This window comes from Schistocerca cancellata, chromosome 1 (assembly GCF_023864275.1).
Source record: "Schistocerca cancellata isolate TAMUIC-IGC-003103 chromosome 1, iqSchCanc2.1, whole genome shotgun sequence".
Lineage (NCBI taxonomy): Eukaryota > Metazoa > Arthropoda > Insecta > Orthoptera > Acrididae > Schistocerca > Schistocerca cancellata.
In genome coordinates this window covers 654,633,233-654,653,168 of record NC_064626.1, presented here as the reverse complement: position 1 = coordinate 654,653,168, position 19,936 = coordinate 654,633,233, and the positions used below count along the sequence as shown (strand labels likewise).

The 19,936-nt window shown below is 40.3% G+C and overlaps 1 protein-coding gene across 1 annotated transcript in view; it reads right to left on the bottom strand.

Annotated features, from left to right (window-relative positions):
- LOC126183608 (5'-3' exoribonuclease 2 homolog) overlaps positions 1-19,936 on the bottom strand; it is a 449,636-nt gene that overhangs the window by 373,738 nt on the left and 55,962 nt on the right. Inside the window, exon 7 of the mRNA XM_049925723.1 lies at positions 12,129-12,436. Coding sequence (XP_049781680.1) covers positions 12,129-12,436 — 308 coding nt within the window. The remainder of the gene's footprint in view (positions 1-12,128; positions 12,437-19,936) is intronic.

The window sequence follows — 19,936 nt, the reverse complement described above, 5'->3', positions numbered from 1 at the left end:
CTTCTTTTATGTGACAGTATGCTTTTTACATCACAACTCTCACCTCATAATTTATGCCCTCCACAATGTCAATCGCAGAACTGTCCATAAATACATCTGACAATCTTAGCATATAAAGTATAACAAACATTTTATTTCATAACAGAGACTGCACACTAACAGATTATCATTCTGCTTATGAATATGGTCTCAGTTTCTTGGGTATTTTTATGTTTTCCAGTTTACTTTGTAACAAGAATCTTCAATATGCAATATCTGTATGTGATATAATTTTTTATGACATGCTGCATTTGTAAACATTTTGCTATCAAAACAAAATGAACTATAAAACTAAAATTACACTATGACTACAGTATTTGTGGATTGAGAAAAAAGACAACCATTGATCTTGTGAGGGTTATACAGTTCCAAACAAAAACTGGGAAAATGTCGAAGAAATGTGCCATATACAAATAAACAGAAGATACTCCATTGTAAATGAATTTATAAATCCCATAAAAAAAACAGGCATACAGAACTGACAAGGAAATGCCTAGTAACAAATTAACCTTAAAAGCTATGGCACATGGCTAGTTTTATTTTCAGTCAACAATAGCATTGCTCACACAATTATCTCAATAAATGGTCACCATGCTCATACTTCACCCTAATATAATTTTTATCTTTAGACATACATTCAGACAATACAATGTTTGATTGCAAGGGCTAATATTTGTGTCACAGTAGGACGAAATATATACATCTGTCTTTAGTTACTTACTATACAGTGGTATAGTCAATTGTGTATGATTTATGATATTAGCAAATGATCAACAATATGCTGCAAAAACATGTTAGAAAAAGAGCACTCTTTTATCAAGGTGTACAAAGTGTAATCCACCTTTTATTGCAAATTGCATCACTAAAAATCAAAGAAAGGCAACAACTTTGTTCACCCTACAACTGTTTTCTGAATATCATTTCTCTAGATTTAGCATGCTGTTGCAAAGCCAAGCCACAGGACAGAATATGCTTTGGCTTTCAGCAGAAATGAACTACTAATAAAATTTAATTATTAAATATGTCCAGTTTTTTAAAGCTGGCTGAAAGAATCTCAGGAAAATGAATCCAAAATTGTAAAAAAATGCAAATATAATTACTGCACACTGAGAAACACTTGAGGGGTGATCATATGTGTTCCAATTTGACATTAGTGGCAAACAACACAATCAACATCAATAAGCCCCAAACAGTGAAACGCAATCAGACTATTACTATAACTTGGTCTCATTATCCACTGACAGTGTGTCAAAGTTCCTTGTTTAAAGCAACAGCAGTTTCTTGCGTTACCATCTAGAATTACTACAGCAGATGATTTCCATCATCTAATGACACAGTTTATGAATTAGTTGTGCAAAAATGAAATGAGAACATAACTGAAGTTCTTTTGTGGGAGTAGAAAAAGTGGTAGCTGGTTTCATGTCCCTTCTGTGTATGCCTATTATAAGTCTTTAGCTCAACCAACAACAGTAAATGCACACTGTTGTCATAGTGTCATGTCTACTGTAGCCATCCTCGCACAAGCACCAAAAGAAAATGATTACTACCAAAAATTACCTTCTCTAAATTTTTTTTGTAGGACAACATTTTTGTCCTTGACAGTTAGCATTATTTTCTATCATCATCATGATTTCATATTACCCCATAAAATGTTTGTTCATGCCAGAGATTGCTCAATATTTTTTTATACACACCTAAGCACAAAATTGGCCTTGCAGCTTAAACTGCAATTGTGGTGATTGTAAACAAACCTCACAGTCGTATACAAACATGTACACTCACCCTCCCAGGAAAGGAACTGTTGTTGTCATGGTTTATGTGACGGAATTTTACTTGATTCTCAAATTGCATGGCTGTCACTGACACAACTTTGTCACTGTTACGACTTATTAAATTGTTTGTGAAATCGTCACTTGTAGGTTATGTTTGTTTTCAGCAATGTAATTAATCATCATACATTTACCTGTTATGTGGTGCTTTCTTGGTTTTTGAGACAAAAAGGCTCAGTTTTGAAAGATGACAACTTTTTTGAGAGATAGACATTTCTAGAAGAAACAAAATACTAGAGGAACTTATAGTCGTAACAATAAAAGCCTAAAGTGTTTTACTTCGAACAGTACAACGTAAATGTGCAGAAACACACCAAATGGAAACCTGCAATGATGAACATATTTAGACAATTTCAACATGGTTTTGGAATTCTAAGAATATGATAAGTATCCCAAATGGCAGAAGTTTGCAAAAGTCATAAATGAAAATTTCTAAGATGTGTTTTAGAAGAAAGGCATTCGAGTGAGTTACAGAGAGCACTGGAGGCTTCAAAACAAATGGTCTCATAATGAATTTTCAATTACATACCACAGTTCTCCTGAATACTTAATTTAAAAATCAATAATTATGCTGTTGTATAAAGTAAGTCCAGAAAGTTTGGTGAATAACAGAAACAAAAGTTACAAACAAAATGTCTTTACTGCCCATCAATTAATCACCATTAGTTACAACACACTTCTGACATTAATTGTAAATCTGTTGGAAACTGTCAGAAAACACACCTTGTGGAATCGCTCAAAGCTCCACGGCCATGCATTGTTGGATATCCACACCATTAAAGAACATGAGAAATGGTGCTACCATGTGATCCGAAGACCAAGTGACAGTCAATGTCATGGTGATCATCCTCTTCCCCGACTCCCTCGGGCAGTAATTCATGACGGATCAAGCTCTTGTTGTAAAAGAAAGTAATCAACATCGTTCTAATCTTGGATTTTGCCAGCTGACTTTTTTTGGGAGATGGGGAAGATGACGACACTATACCACTGACTCTTATCTGGTCTTTGGATCATAAAGGTAGCACCATGTCTCATCTTCTGTAATGATTCTGACATCCAGCACTTTGAGCTATTCGATAAGCATTTGCTGACAGTTTCCAATGTTTAATTGTTCCTTCAATTGAAACAAACTGTTTTACACTCTGGCACGTGCACAGTAACTGTACTTTTGGCTACAATATTTATTATCTTCTCACAGGAATGTATTATAAAAAATAAAAATATTCAACAGTGGAGCTGTTGATGTTATTTCAATATCATACCATTTGATGGTAAAATTTGACAGGTGTTAAATTAAATAAATATTTGCCAGAAAACTTCAGTCTTTGTCTTTTCTTTTCATTCCTGACTTTGAGGTGCAGGTTTTGTGAAGATTCAACAGAAATGTATTTTTCCTGTAGTTGCTGGATTTAGTTTTCTTCTTTCAATGTCCTTTCAAATATATATGATCTTGAGTTTTGTTTATTGATTAATCAATAGTGTGCAAGTGACAATACATCAGCATGGCACCTAGACATACAGGCCTGAGGACTGCAGATTGCTGCTGAGGACGAATGCAAGACCACAAATACAGTAACGGGTGGGGGGGGGGGGGGGACGACTGCCATTTTTGCTGTTCCCTATTATCATGTTACCACAATTTTTTTTTCCCCAAAGACTGGCATGATTCAACACTCCATACTGATGTATCCTGTGCAAGCCTCTTTGTTGCTGCATAAATACAGCAACCTACATCCATATGAAACTGCCTACTGTTCTATTCTCTTCTAGTCTGAATTGCCTATAATCCACATTTCACTTCCATAGAAGGCTAAATTCCAGACAAATACCTTCAAAACAGACTTCCTAATCCTTAAATTTACATTAGATGCAAACAAATTCCTGTTTTTCAAAAGTGCTTTTTTTGCTATTGCCAGCTTGTCTTTTATCATCTTCCCTACTTTGGCCATCAATTATTTTGCTGCGCAAATAGCAGAACTCATCTAAGACTTTTAGGACCTGGTTTCCTGATCTAGCTCCTTCAGCATCACCTGATTCATTTCGACTACATTCAGTTACCCTTGTTTACTTTTGTAGATGTTCACCTTACAATTTATTTTCAAGACACAGTCCATTCCATTCAAATGCTCCCCCAAGTACTTGGTAGTCTCTGACAGGATTCCATCATCAGCAAAATGGAAAGTTTTTATTTCCTTTTCCCTGAACTAATTCCCTTTCTGAATTTCTTCTTGGTTTTCCCAACAGCTTCCTCAATGCACAGCTTGAATAACATCAAGGATAGGCTACATATCTGACTCCCTTCAATTATAACTTGCCCTTCATATTCTTATGGAATTAATGAACAAGACAGTTCATAATTTGAGGCAGATATTCTCTGTTCTATGAAACTTCTGCCACTGCCCATTTCATGCTTTTTTCATATTCCATGGATACTTCTCTCACTGAATTAGCACCCAGGGTGACACGTGTGGTGAATGGTTTAGATGGTGCATTATGTCATTTTCAGAAAGATCTTTTACACACCAGTGGACTGAATGCTGCGGTTAAAGTTATATTACCACTGTTCCAATATATGAAGAACTCAGCTGTAAACAATGGTAAGGGGCAGTCATAAGAAATAGAGTTACTGCATTTAAAACATCGTAATATTAACCCTTCCACTGCTGCACATGTATACATACATGCTAACTGTCTCAATGTTCCACACTACTTGCTATGAAAAATACTTATAGCGTTTCCATGCTACAATCATATAGATGTGTATAACATCTACCATCCAGGCACCGAGTCACAAGATAATTACTGCACAAGTACGTGTCTAATATCTGGAATACTGGGAATAACCTGAATGACTTATGGAATGCTGAAATCTCTTTAGAGTTCATTTGTACCATAACATTACCTACTTGGTGTGCTGTGCTTTCCATGTTATCGAATAAAATGACATGACATTAGCGACTGTTTACAGATGAAAAGCTACTGAGTCTTCTAAATCAAAGGGACAACAAGGACTTCATCATGCCCAATCCAGCTGATTATGGTTGGACAGGCAGTGATGCCTATGAGCCTATAGTTGAATCGGACACCAGAAATATACTTAATATTAGTGAACCTGCAAACAATGAACCAGTAAATTCAGATCCAGATTTTGATGTTGCCATTGCTTCTTCCTCAGATTCCAAAGAAGAGCCTGAGCATATGCCTGACAAATCTCTTAAAAGACACAAAACAAATGACTTCAGATGGAAAGACTCTGATTTGGACCCCAAAGCGTATAACTTTCAATGACAGTGATTCCAGTTGCACAATGGTCAATTTAGATGATTCCCCTACTATGTGTGACTGCTTCCAAGGTTCTTCAAGAAGAAGGCATATTGCATGTGCAAAACATGACAAACTTATACTAGATATACTTGTGTAAAATTTTATGCACTCTCATGTATGAACTTTTGTTTCAAAGTGTGCTACTCTCTGAAGTTTTACTAATCTAATAAAGTGTATTTTTTCTCCTAATGAAGTACCTTTTTGAAAATAAGTATTTCTCTGTAAACATTAAAGATATAAACAATTTAACACAATAATACTACATTTTTCATCTTAATTTTATCTCAATAATAATGATAGATTACCAAAGTTGTGTGTGTGTGTGTGTGTGTGTGTGTGAACGAAATGTGCAGTGAAAAGGATAATATTAGTTCATATTCCACAATAAGCTGAGGGATGGCAGCTCTCATATTCTCTTTAATGGCAACTTCATTGGGATTTGTGCATAAGTGACTGCCCTTCATAGGTTGTTGCTAATCATGTAAATGTGAATATTTATTTAAGCAAATAAACATTGTTGTGTCCCTCACCATAATTTATATGAATTTACATGACAGGATGATGGCATAGTGTTACAAGCCGTCCTTAACTTTTTTACTTCCTAGCTAAAATTAATTTTATACTGTACTGAATCTAATATTAATCTCTTAGGCTGTTATACTTTATTACTGCAAAACTTGTTAATCTAAATCTTAGTGAAAAAAACAAACCATTCACACCTTTTCAGTTTAGATTTTTGAGGATTTCACAGTAATGTTTTGTCTATTGTTCCAGCAAGTAAGCAGTGGTAAGTCAATGCTAACCTGTTAAGTTGAATCCGTTTGCAAGGAAACAAGTACCCACAGAAGAATTCTATGAATAAAATTTTGGGTACAATTTACCACTTTAAAAAAACGTCATCACTGTAGAGACATTTAAAAACTATTCTTAAAAATTTTCAGTCGTAATGAGCATTTCATGAAGTTTTGGGATTGCAACTGGATGATGTCAACTTCTTGCCACGATATTTTCGCTAACCACCATTCAACCATCTTCAGGTGAGAGTTTTGTACTGGAGACTGCTTATTCACATCACTAACTTTGTATCAGAAAATGGTGTGGAAACACATGAGCAAAGGCAGTCGCTACATGAGTGACCTCTGCCGAGGTTCTCACCCGCTCCGAACATTGATCTACCCCCTATGATGAGCAGGTGCATGTATAATGGTGTACCATACGCGCACTGTCAGACTGCAGATCACAAAGTTAAAATTCAGATGTAAAATTAACTGCTGCTAGATGTGTAATTAGTCATAAAATGGTTTCTTTCTGAAGACATTAAAGAATTCACCCAGTCCCACACCTTATCCTGTTGAAAGCCACCACAACAATTAGTAAGATCTTCCACCAAATAATTCCTTGATAATTGAATCCGAGAAGAATCTCGTTGAACTCACGATTTCCGTAGCAGAATAATTATGGAATGTCCTGTGAAAATACAATTCTCATGGCTGACTTACTGGGCTGCGAAAAGCGAGTATTGTGATCACATTCAATGCACCTTTCGTGACTCTGCACATTGTCTGACCAATGCAGGTTTTGCCACATGGTATTCTGTAGATTCAAGTCCTACACAATCCCAGATTGCCCTTTGCTGAATCGAGATGAGCATAAGTCTTTGAAGGTGGGCGGAAAGATTGCTCTGACAATGTTTCCTTAGTATTCTACCTAATTTCAACGAAATATTGTCAGCATATGGGAGGAGCAAGCTGTATTTGAAGTGCACCTTTTCTTCTTGATATTGCGGGTGGCCATATTTCTTCCTCCTTAAGAGCTGAGCTGATCTGATTTGGGGAATATCCATTATCTTTGAACAAAGATTGTATGTGTTCCCATCAGACAAAGCATGTGTCCTGTGCACCAATGTTCGAAAGAAGCCCATAGATTATGATGGGTGGTGGCAGCTAGACACCTGCAAATGCAGGTCTGTATGTGTGAGTTTACCATAAACGCAATGCCCCAATGATCCATCTACATCCATCTACATTCTGAACAACCAATACATCTAGAAACAGCAACAGCCACCACAGACAGACAGACAGACAGACAGACAGACAGACCTCCTTATCCCCTTCCATCATCATAAATTTGATATTCTCATGGACTGAACTCAGGTGCTGCAGAAAGCACGACAGTTGTTCTTCACCGTGGGCTCACACTACAAAAGTATTGTTTAGTGGCTTAGTGTTTTGGGGCACCTTTAGAATCCCCTAGTGACCTCATTGTCACTGAATTTTCTGATACACAACATCTGACCAGTCTGTCCTCACGTGAGAGTGAGTGGCAGATAGTGGGCAGTTGGCGTGTCATTGGCCAAAAAGCAAAAGAGGGAAGGGACTGCCCATCTGGCTCCTTACACCGTAGCAACAGGTATGAGATGCTACCAAATGTTGATAATACTTCTGGGCCAGCATTAGATGGCTCACCTCTCCTGTCAGGCCATTGGTCTATACTCCTTCCCAACAAGTGCTGAGGGTTAGGCAGGTGATGGAGCCCCTCACAGACATATTACACAGAGAAAGAAAGAATGCCAGTGTGCTCTCTGAGGTAGTGGTCGAGGAGGGGGGAGGGGGGTGAGATTCAGGGGGAATGGGGGAAGGGAGAGGGGAGAGAGGAGAGAGGGGGGAGAGAGAGGGGGGAGAGAGAGGGGGGAGAGAGAGGGGGGAGAGAGAGGGGGGAGAGAGAGGGGGGAGAGAGAGGGGGGAGAGAGGGGGGAGAGAGGGGGGAGAGAGGGGGGGAGAGAGGGGGGAGAGAGGGGGAGAGAGGGGGGAGAGAGGGGGGGGAGAGAGAGGGGGGAGAGAGAGGGGGGAGAGAGGGGGGAGAGAGAGGGGGAGGGAGGGGGAGGGAGAGGGGGAGGGAGAGGGGGAGGGAGAGGGGGAGGGAGAGGGGGAGGGAGAGGGGGAGGGAGAGGGGGAGGGAGAGGGAGAGGGGGAGGGAGAGGGGGAGGGAGAGGGGGAGGGAGAGGGGGTAGGGAGAGGGGGTAGGGAGAGGGGGGGGAGAGGGGGGAGGGAGAGGGGGGAGGGAGAGGGGGGAGGGAGAGGGGGGAGGGAGAGGGGGGAGGGAGAGGGGGGAGGGAGAGGGGGGAGGGAGAGGGGGGAGGGAGAGGGGGGAGGGAGAGGGGGAGAGAGAGGGGGGAGGGAGAGGGGGAGAGAGAGGGGGGAGAATGGGGGGAGAGGGGGAGAATGGGGGGAGAGGGGGAGAATGGGGGGAGAGGGGGAGAATGGGGGAGAGGGGGAGAATGGGGGAGAGGGGGAGAATGGGGGGAGAGGGGGAGAATGGGGGGAGAGGGGGAGAATGGGGGGAGAGGGGGAGAATGGGGGGAGAGGGGGAGAATGGGGGGAGAGGGGGAGAATGGTGGGAGAGGGGGAGAGGGGGAGAATGGGGGGAGAGGGGGAGAATGGTGGGAGAGGGGGAGAATGGGGGGAGAGGGGGCGAGGGGGAGAGGGGGCGAGGGGGAGTGGGAGACTGGGTAGAGGGGGGAGAGGGGGATAGAGGGAGGGGAGAGGGGGATGAGGGAGGGGGAGGAGGGGGAGAGGAGGAGAGGGGGAGAGGGGGGAGAGGGGGAACACATCACTCTTCAGAGAACAAAATCGACAGATGTAAAGCTAATTTCCAGAGCACCCTAAGAAAGTGTGATAGGACTGTTATTGTTTACAATGTGTGTAAATGGTCTAACAGAAAGCTTCGAGTGCTCCTTAAGACTGTTTGCAGATGACACAATTCTCTGTAGCAAAACAGCAATGCCAGAAGATGGTATCAATTTGCAGAATGACCTGCAAAGGATTGATAAATGGTGCAGGCTCTGGCAGTTAGCCATAAACATAAATAAATGTAACACATTGAGCATGCTTGGGAAAAGAAAGTCACTACTGTACAATTAAACTAAATAAATGTCATGTGACTAGGGCCTCCCGTCAGGTAGACCGTATGCCGTGTGCTAGTCTTTCGATTTTACGCCACGTCAGCGACTTGCGCATCAATGGGGATGAAATGATGATGATGATTAGGACAACACAACACCCAGTCCCTGAGCGAAGAAAATCTCCGACCCAGCTGAGAATCGAACCCAGGCCCTTCAGGATTGACAGTCTGTCTTGCTGACCACTCAGCTACCGGGGGCAGACATACAGCTACACAATTGATATGGAACTGATCAAAACAATATCAGTTGTAAAATACCTAGGAATAACTATCCAGAGAAACCTTAAGTAGAATGATCACATAAATAATTAGGAAAAGCAGATGCCATAAAGATTCATAGGAAGAATCTTAAGGAAATTCAACTAACCACAAAGGGAACGGCTTATAATAAGTCACTTGTTTGACCAATTCTTGTGTTTTGCTCATCATTATGATATCCTAACCAGATAGGACTAATACAAGAGGGGCGGGGAAGAGGGTTGGAGGGGGAGAGGGAGGGAGGGAGTGAGAGGGGGGGGGGATCCAATGAAGAGTGGCGCATTTCACCACAGGACCATTTAATTGGCCTGAGAGCATTATCAAGATGCTCAACAAACTCCAGTGGCAGACATTACTGGAGAGGTGATATGCATCATGGAGAGGTTTACTATTGAAATTTCAAGAGACCTCTTTCCAGTATTAGTCCGATAACATATTACCTCCTCCCACATACACCTTGTGCAATAACCATTTCAAGAAAATTCAAGAAATCAGAGCCAATATAGACACTTACTGGTAATCGTTCGCGTGTGCCATCTGCAAGTGGAACAGGGTAGGGAGGATCACTCAGTGGTAGCAGAAGTACCCTCTGCCACACACCATATGATGTAGATGTAGAAGTAGATGGTCTACATTATCGCCAGAAGACTTTTGGTTTAAATTCAGTCAAATCAAGTGCCCTCTCCTTACACACTTCCATAATAAAGTTTGCTTCTGGAAGGGAGAGAGGACTACTCATGGCGCAAGTCAATTTGCTCAAAAAATTCACTGATGAATAAGAAGAAGGTTGAGGAAAGGGCACGATGAAATAGTACCGTTATATTGGGTTTGAACTCACTGCTGGTACATGGAAATGAACTGTGAGAGGGATCCTTTTGGAGGTGAAGGGAGGGAGGGGGGGGGGGGGGGAGAGAGAGAGAGAGAGAAGAACGTCGATGCTTACTAATAAGTCGGTCTTACTGAGTCCAAGTGATTTCAGGCTATTTAAAAGGTCATAAAGAGTTGCAAATATGGTGAAAGCAATTCCCCACAATAGGTCTCGGTACAGATGCTAAATGTCTAGCTAAGTCATACATCAGAACACTGATATTCCTCACAATAGGGTGTAATGCAACACCTTCTTTGTGAATCTTTGGAAGACCATAAAATTCTAGCGGAACAGAGCCGTAAAATCTTCATAACTTCCCATATGCAAACAATATTTTGCCAAATTAGGCAGATTCCTAAGGAAACCTGCAAAGATCTGTGCTCTTCTTGGCTCAGCAAAGGGTGATCTTGGACTGTAGATAGCTAGAATCTATAGAATACCGTACCAAAGAGACAAAGTATATATTGATCGAGCAACATGCACAGTATGTGAAAGGTGCACTGACATGATCATCACACACAGCCCAGTCAGTCATAGCCAAGCATTGTATTTCCATAGGACATCCTGTGGACTACTCTGCCACAGAAATCTTGGCCTTCACAGGATACTTCTGGGATTCAATTATTAAGGAATCGATGGAAATACGTTTGGTGGAAAATCTTACTAATTGTGACAGTGGCTTATACCTAAAAAAATAAAATAAGCCTTAATTTCATGACTAATAATTTTACATCTGAATTTTAACTCCATGAACTGCAATCCGAGAGTGTGCAAGTAGTATCACCATTACACAGTCTCCTGCACACCAAAGACAGAGCAGTATTTGAAGAGGGCACAAAACTCGACAGAGGTCGCTCATGCAGCAGCTGCCTTTTGTACCTCCACACCAATTTCTGGTATAAAGTTAGCAATGTGAACCAGCAACCTCCAGTGCAAAACAGTCACCTGAAGATTGCTGAATGGTTGGCAGCTGAAATATCCTGGCAGGAAGTCGCCATGCAGTTGCAATCCCAAAACTTCATGGAATGACATATCTGAAAGAAAAAAACACGTGTACTTGAAATATTTTATTTATGAGATTTTGTTGAAACTTTATGCATTATTTCTCAAACAACAAACTTGTTCCTGAACATTATTACGGCTGATGTCTTCAAATTATTACATTCAGTTATATCACATATTCTGCTGTGGAGTGGAAAATTTATACTACTTCATCCTCATTCCCTCAATGTGTGGCTTGGTGAATGAGTGATTAAGTGTCAGAATATGGATCCACAGGTCTTGGGATTGATCCCCATCAGTCCTCGGATCTTTAGATGTCACCTATCACTTCGTCATTTATAATTAGATGAGTAAGTCAGTTCAAATGGAGGAGGAATGCAACAGTACACCACCTTCAATAGGACTGTGCCTAAAAAGTATTCAAGTGTTCAAACAACCCTTCAAATTGGTAAGACCTGTATCTCTTTACATTATTTATTTGCTCTCTCATTTTAAACACTATTGACAATAGTTTAAATCAAAAGTTATCAGCAAGTTAACTATGTTCTTCAAGTAGTCAACAAAATAATCTGCAGGTGTTCCAGACAACTGCCTTCTGTAGTTGCCAACAGTCTGAAGTTTTAGATCCTGTAGGCTCTCCACAGTCTGTTTTGCAATAACACTTGTGTCCAATATTACAATAGGGCTAATGTTCACGTACCACCACCACCAACACCAACACCAACACCATTATAATTTTTGTAAGAAATATCTTTATTATTAGTGCATTATTTCAAAGCTGAAATGAACTATCGTTAACCTTTACTACACCATTCCCTGCATTATACAAATACATGATAAATACTTACCCCAGTTTTATACACTGCTTTCTTGTACAAATTAACTAGACGGTCAATAGCATTCTCACGGATCTCAAGTGAAGGTAGATGAGGAAGAAAATCATTTCCCACAAAAAAACACATGAAGACCCAATCATCTACAGCACGCTCAAAATCATACGGAAATGGAAGACCAGGCATCTCCAGCTCACGTTGCAGGTATTCCCGCAAGATGCTCAAACGCACAAATATGAACTCCACTTCAGCAGAAAATGCAGGCTCTACTTCACCATCTGCGAGTTCCCTTTCCAGTCCCTGACAGTCTTTCATCTCGTGACCTACAAAAAGAGGCATTACAATGTAACATTCAAATATTTATTATTATGTACAGTGAGGTCTAATGTTTAATTATTAAAAATCACATGTAATATTAGTGCAGGGATGCATAAACTGTGATAAGAATGCATTATATAAAAAAGCGCATCTCTCTCATCCCGATTTCTGAGTGACCTACCCTCTCCTTTCCCAATCTCCTCAATTTATCTATGTTTCCTCCATGAGGAATTAAGCAATAGTTTGAAAAGCTATGAATAGTCTTTTCATTTTTAAATGTTTATCAGCAGAATTGGACTTTCATCTTCATAATTTTAAGTCCTGGCCAGCCTTTCTATCTCTATTTTACACAAAAATAATCAACATTTTATTGATACTGAATGTGAAATCAAAGCAGCAGAGTGAAAACTGAACAGTTTAAAGGGAAAACACAGGTATATGTAACTACAAAATAAAAAAAAATGGAATATCCAGGACAGAATGAAACAATATAATGAAAAAGATAGTTGCTACTAACCATATAGCAGAGATGCTGACTCATAGAACACAGCAAAAAGACTATAAGAAAGTTAGCTTTCAGCCATCAAAGCATAATCAAAAGCAGACAAAAAAAAAAACCAAACACACAGACTGCCAGAGACTGTGGTCATGTGTGTGAGGCTTGCATTTACATGTGTGCATGTATGTATGTTGTCTACTGTTGACAAAGGCCTTACTGGCAAAAAGCTAGCTTTCTGATAGTCTTTTTGTTGTGCCTTTCTGCAGTTCAACACCTCCACTATATGGTGAGTAGCAACTATCCTTTCCAGTACATGTACCTACATACGATAAAAGTGACTGTCAAATAATCAGATATGTTTGCAGAATACAGTGCCTGAAACCATCATTACTACATAAAAATTTGGTAGTTGGTTATTTCAGAAATTTATCTGGTATATAGCACATGAGACAAAGTATGGAAGGTAGTGCTGTGGTTCATCTTGCACTAAACAACAGCAGGAAGTGTATAATTTTATGGGGTGATGTGAAAAACAGTATTAAAAAACTAAATGTGTACAAATTCCTGATAACATATAGACACTAAAGAAAATACACTGAGGTTACAAGAGCCATAGGAGGGCAATATGCACATTCACACATGGTGGTAGTGTCACATACATAAGGTATAAAAGGGCAGTACATTGGCAAAGCTGTCATTTGTACTCAGGTTATTCATGTGAAAAGGTTTTGAACATGATTAATGCCACACAATGGGAATTAACATACTTTGAACGAGGAATGGTAGTTGGAACTAGAGACATGGGACATTCCATTTCAGAAATCGTTAGGAAATTCAATATTATGAGATCTACAGTGTCAAGAATGTGCCAAGAATACCAAATTTCAGGCATTATCTCTCATCACGGACAATGCAATAGCCAACGGCCTTCACTTAATGACCGAGAGAAGTGGCATTTGCGTAGAGTTGCCACTGCCAACAAACAAGCAGCACTGTGTGAAATAACCCCATAAATCAATGTGGGATGAACAACAAATGTATCCATTAGGGCAAGGGGGCGAAATTTGTTGTTAATGGGCTATAGCGTCAGACAACCGACCACTGTAAGAGCCTTTACCTACAGCACTACATCACCTGCAGTGCCTTTCCTGGGCTCATGACCATTTGTGTTGGACCCTAGATGACTGGAAGACCGTGACCAGGTCAGATGAGTTCTGTTTTCAGTTTGTGACAGCTGATAGTAGGATTCAAATGTGGCACAGACCCCACAAAGCCAAGTTGTCAACAAGGTACTGTGCAAGATGGTGGTGGTTTCATAATTGACTGGAAATGGTTATGTACAGCTACTGTGAGACCATTTACAGCCTTTCATGGACTACATGTTCCCAAACAACAACTGAATTTTTAAGAATGACAATGCACCATGTCACCACCAGGCCCCACAATTGTTAGCAATTGGTTTGAAGAACATTCTGGACAATTCAAGCAAATGATCTGTACACCCAGATTGCCCAGCATGACTCCCATCGAACATTTGTGGGACATAATCAAGAAGTCAGTTCATGCACAAAATCCTGCACCGACATCAATCTCACAATTATGGGTGGCTACAAAGGCAGCACGGCTCAGTATTTCTGCAGGGGACAACCAATGACTTATTGAGTCCACGCTATGCCGAGTTGCTGCACTATGCAGGTCTGACATGATATTAGGCAGTATCCCATGACTTTTCTCCCCTCAGTGCAAACAACTAAACACATAATTGAAGAATCTACCACAATTACATAAACATAACACACAAAATACAACTACGATGATTTCGTTAGCACCATACACTGAGAAGAAATCAATCACACAAAAAAAGTTCGTAATTCTGAACCAGCGACACAGTCGTCAAAATGTAACTTCCATCTATGTGAGGTGAAAGCAAACAGTTTAGAGTATGCTACATGTCCAAAGAGTGGGAGGTATAGGATGTATGTACTGCATACCAGAGCTGTACCAAAAGTTTAGCAGCTCTTAAGCCTCACAATGGGACTATTTCACTTTGAACGAGCATTGTTTTTTCACTCTTAGAGCATGTGCGCAACAGTTCCACAACTCCTGGATTTCAAACCATGCTGTCAATAGTGAGTAGGGACGATGGCAGTGCCGAGTCGGGCACAGTGCAAGACAGATCTATCGTGCCGCAATTTTTGTGTAATGATATATTATGAGTAAGAAACGAAGTTAAATGCAGAAGAATGAAGAACGCCAGCCTTCTTTGCTACATGTTTTTGGTTATTTGCCCCTTTTAGAGCAGCAATTAGAAATTGGTTTCACGAACTTTCAAGTGGGCAGGAGCCTTTCGAAGATGAACCTCATCCGGTCACCGCACAATGGGTGTGCCCCAAGAAAACATTGAAGCTGTGAGGAAAAAGAGCAAAGATTATCCTGATTTCAAATTTTATGCACTGCATATTGGATCAAATCTGGTGCACACCTTTGTTCACCATCAATTAGGCTAACCAAAAGATGTGCCCATTGGTTGTCACATTCCATGACACAAGCGCAAAAACTTACAAAAACAGATTGGTGACATTTTATGCTCAAAAAATTTGACAAAGGGCATTAAAAAGGCATGTCATCATCACAGATGATGAAGCATGGATGCACAATTATGAACCCAAAATGAAGAGGCAGTCTTCTGTAAGGTGCTTTCCAGTTGAGGAACCATCTTTCTCAACCAATATGAGCCATAAAACCTCAGCTTACACAGGTGTCAGAGCAATGAACTTCTTGGAGAAAGGAAGTAGTCTAAGTGTTCCTGTACTCACCATATTCACCTGATCTGGATCTGTGTAACTTCTTCCCAGCCCCAAAGAAAAAGAAAAGAATTTGTGGGTAGCTTTTTTCATGTGAGCAGCTGTTTTCATCTGTTGAAAAGGCTACTGTAGAATACAACTGTGCTCTAATTAACTTCGCTAAAGAAGTTGGGGCAGAAACATTTTTGGAGTGGTTTCAAAGACTGGAAAAATGTATCAGTGCTCATGGAGAGTATTTTTATAAGTCCTTACAGTTCTATTGTAAACAAAAAACTTAGCTCCATATGGTAGACTATAATTGCAATTTGTAGCAGAATTAACATTTACTGCAGATTTTAAGACTTTCTATAGTGTGATACTTATAATGCTGATTCAGTCAAAATCAATAACACTACGAAATTATATGTACCTGCACTCCCTTTCCCTCGCATATAAACAAACACATCCGAGTACACTACTCAGAACTGATGTGTTAAACAAATTACATACAATGACAAGGGAAGTATTGAGTATGAACACTTCATAATAAGTAGATGGGATAATGGCATAGCACCACGAAATCAAAATGTTAACTTTTACAGCTCTGGAGAGCAACACTTCAGCCATCACGTGAATCCATGCTTTGTTCTGCTATACACAGGAGGTCCCACCTAAACTTTTCATGCCAATTTCTCCAGAACAGATATTGACAAATGGCTTGGATGGGTATGAATGTACAGTAGAGGCTCACGAAAGTAAATACTATCAGATGTTAAACTGTGTGCAAATATTGGTTTAAACACAACCTTTTTTTTTCACCCCATATTATTGCATACGCCATCAGTAGCATGAGAAACCATAATAATAATGGCATTGGTTGCATCACAATACATCAATTACATCAAGATAAATTTGAAAGCAAAGTTAATGAGTGAAATGAATGAAATGAGGCGCTATTGCACATACCGTGATGCAAGCATGACCCACACATTGCTTGTAATCATGATGTGATTGACACATTACGATGCGGTAAACACTGTACTTACATACTGCTACATAAGTACAGTGTTTTCTGCATCATAGTACGTCAACCACATTGTGATTACAAGCAACGTGCGGGTCATGCTTGCATCTAGGGATGTGCAATAGCGCCACATTTCGTCCATTTCAAACACCAACTTTACATTCCAATCTCTTGGGCTGCAATTGATGTATCTTGAAGCAATCAACACCATTATTAGTGTGGTTTCTCATGTTGCTGATTGTGTATGGAGTAACATGGGGTGGCCATTTAAAACAAACATAAGTTTGTGTTGAAACCAAAATTTGTATACGGTTTAGAATGTCTGATATTATTTACTTTCCTATTCCCCTACCCTACAATCATACATGTGAAAGTTTTTTGTGAGAAGTTTAGGTGGGACACCCTGTATAACTGACACATCATTCAATATAAATACTGCTGACTGTTGTTATGCTGTTGATAACATCTGTCAGAACTTGCCCAGCATTGAGAACAATAATGTGTTTCTGCACACGGGGCAAGTCCAACACACTGTTCCAAAGTTGTGGCCATCTCAGTTTGCTGCTACCTACTGAGCCATGCACTTCATCGGTTCTTCAAGAAACATTCTGTGCTTGCTCTGGCACAGCCAGTGGCAGAGTCACTACACTGCAGGAATTGAGATGTGCGCATGGTGGCTGCCTGTGATTTTTCTTATATGATTTTAAAGAATCTATTTGATAACAACATTTGATTTTCTTGCATTTTACAGTCTGATTCTTCAGCTTCATGATGAACTGCCTATCATTTTTTTAAGTCATACTTATTGGCCGCACGGGATTAGCCGAGCGGTCTAGGGCGCTGCACTCATGGACTCTGCGGCTGGTCCCAGCGGAGGTTCGAGTCTTCCCTCGGGCACGGATGTGTGGGTTTGTCCATAGGATAATTTAGGTTAAGTAGTGTGTAAACTTAGGGACTGATGACCTTAGCAGTTAAGTCCCATAAGATTTCACACACTACTCACTGACATACTTATTGTGATATTTCGGCATTAAGTAAGCTAGAACGAGAATTTCACTCTGCAGCGTAGCATGCGTTGATATGAAACTCCCTGGCAGATTAAAACTGTGTGCTAGACCGAGACTCTATCTTGCAACCTTTGCCTTTTGCAGGCAAATGCTCTACCAACTGAGCTACCCAAGCATGACTCTCGATCTATCCTCACACCTTTAATTCTGCCTGTACTTCGTCTCCTACCTTCCAAACTTCACACAAACTCTTCTGTGAAACATGCAGAACTAGTAATCCTGGAAGAAAGGCTATTGCAAAGATATGGCTTAGCCACAGCCTGGAGGATGTTTCCAGAATGACATTTTCACTCTGCAGTGGAGCGTGCACTGATATGAAACTTCCTGGTTAGACTGACAGTCGAACTCAGAACCTAGCACTGCTAGTTCTGCAAGTTTCACAGAAGAGCTTCTATTAAGTTTGGAAGGTAGGAGATAAGGTACTGGCAGAATTGAAGCTGTGAGGACAGGTCGTGAGTCATACTTGGGTAGCTCAGCTGGTAGAGCACTTGCCCGCGAAAGGCAAAGGTCTCGAGTTCGAGTCTCAGTCCAGCACACAGTTTTAATCTGCTAGAAAGAAAGCTGAGGCATCAAGGGTTCACCAATTTAGTATTGGAGGGCAGTGTGGAGGGTAAAAATCGTAGGGGGAGACCAAGAGATGAATATACTAAGCAGATTCAGAAGGATGTAGGTTGCAGTAGGTACTGGGAGATGATGAAGCTTGCACAGGATAGAGTAGCATGGAGAGCTGCATCAAACCAGTCTCGGGACAGAAGAGCACAACAAAAACAACAACAGAAAGTTTCATTAAGTAAGCTGCTATATTAAATTCAAATTGTTTTCAATGAAAAATGATTGTCACCATGAGTTTACGTTTGGTTCAAGATAGCTGTATTTTGTATGCAGTAATTTATGGCCTGCCATATTGAATTTTTCTTTAAATTTGACGCCAGGTCTGCATTTGTCTCCAATCCTGAGAGAACAGATTGTATGTACTACCTTACTTACCGTCATACGCATAATCTAATTAATTTAAGGGTCATCAATTGGTTATAAATTGAAAATTGCTATGGATTTGGAACAATACAGGTGAAGAAGTAAATGATTATTTTTATTCCAAGCATGAGCTTTTTGTAAGCTACTGACCTAACATGCCCTCCATTGTTTGTTTAATAACAGATTCTTTCAGAATTCTGTCACAATTGCATTAGCATGTTAGTGACACAAAATTGTGTAAACCCACTGCGTTTTGGTAAAAGAGCTTAATTTTAACATGGCGACAAGAGAAATAAGAAAGGTTTTCAAGTCAGACAAAAATAAATTGCTCCTTCTGTTACAATTTCTGCATAATCCTGTAACCTACTGTGTTTTTAATAATAAAAGATTGACTTGTCAAATTATTGCTTGTACAGGCATTACTTGTTAATACAATTGTTTGCTGAAATTAGTAGTCACTTACAAGCTCTGTTTGTGAGCAATCTTCAGCTGTTGAACTGCACCTCCCCTAAATCACAGTGGCCACCCGCAGAGGGACCCCCACGACTACTGTTGCCCCTCACCTACCAAGTCATTTGCACAGGTTATTTGTGTGCATTCAACCTATCACTGAAAAAGGGAAGATGATGTTTCGTCGATGTTGAGGGTATTAGGGACAGTGTACTGCCTCAGCTGAGTAAGAAGAAGACAGCAGGCACTTTGAAGGAACTATTCAAACATTCCCCAGAAACCTAGCTTGCATTTAACAAAAATCTCTTGCCCAGAATGTAGTCCCAAGCAACTGAAAAATCACAGGTCCTTCTTATATGTAAGAAGGGCAAAAGAACAGGCCCATAAAATTACAGACCAATATGCCTAACATCGGTCAGCTGCAAAATCCTTGAACACATTCTCTTCAAATGTAATAAAGCTTCTTGGGACCAAGAATCTTATGTCCACAAATAAGCATGGTTTTAGAAAGCATCGATCGTGAGAAACTCAACTTGCCCTTCTCTCACATGATATACTGTGGACTATGGATGAAGGGCAACACATAGATTCCATATTTCTAGATTTCCAGAAAGCATCTGACACGGTACCCCATTGCAGGCTGTTAATTAAGGTACGAGCATAAGGAATCGGTTCACACATATGTGAGTGGCTCAAAGACTTCTTAA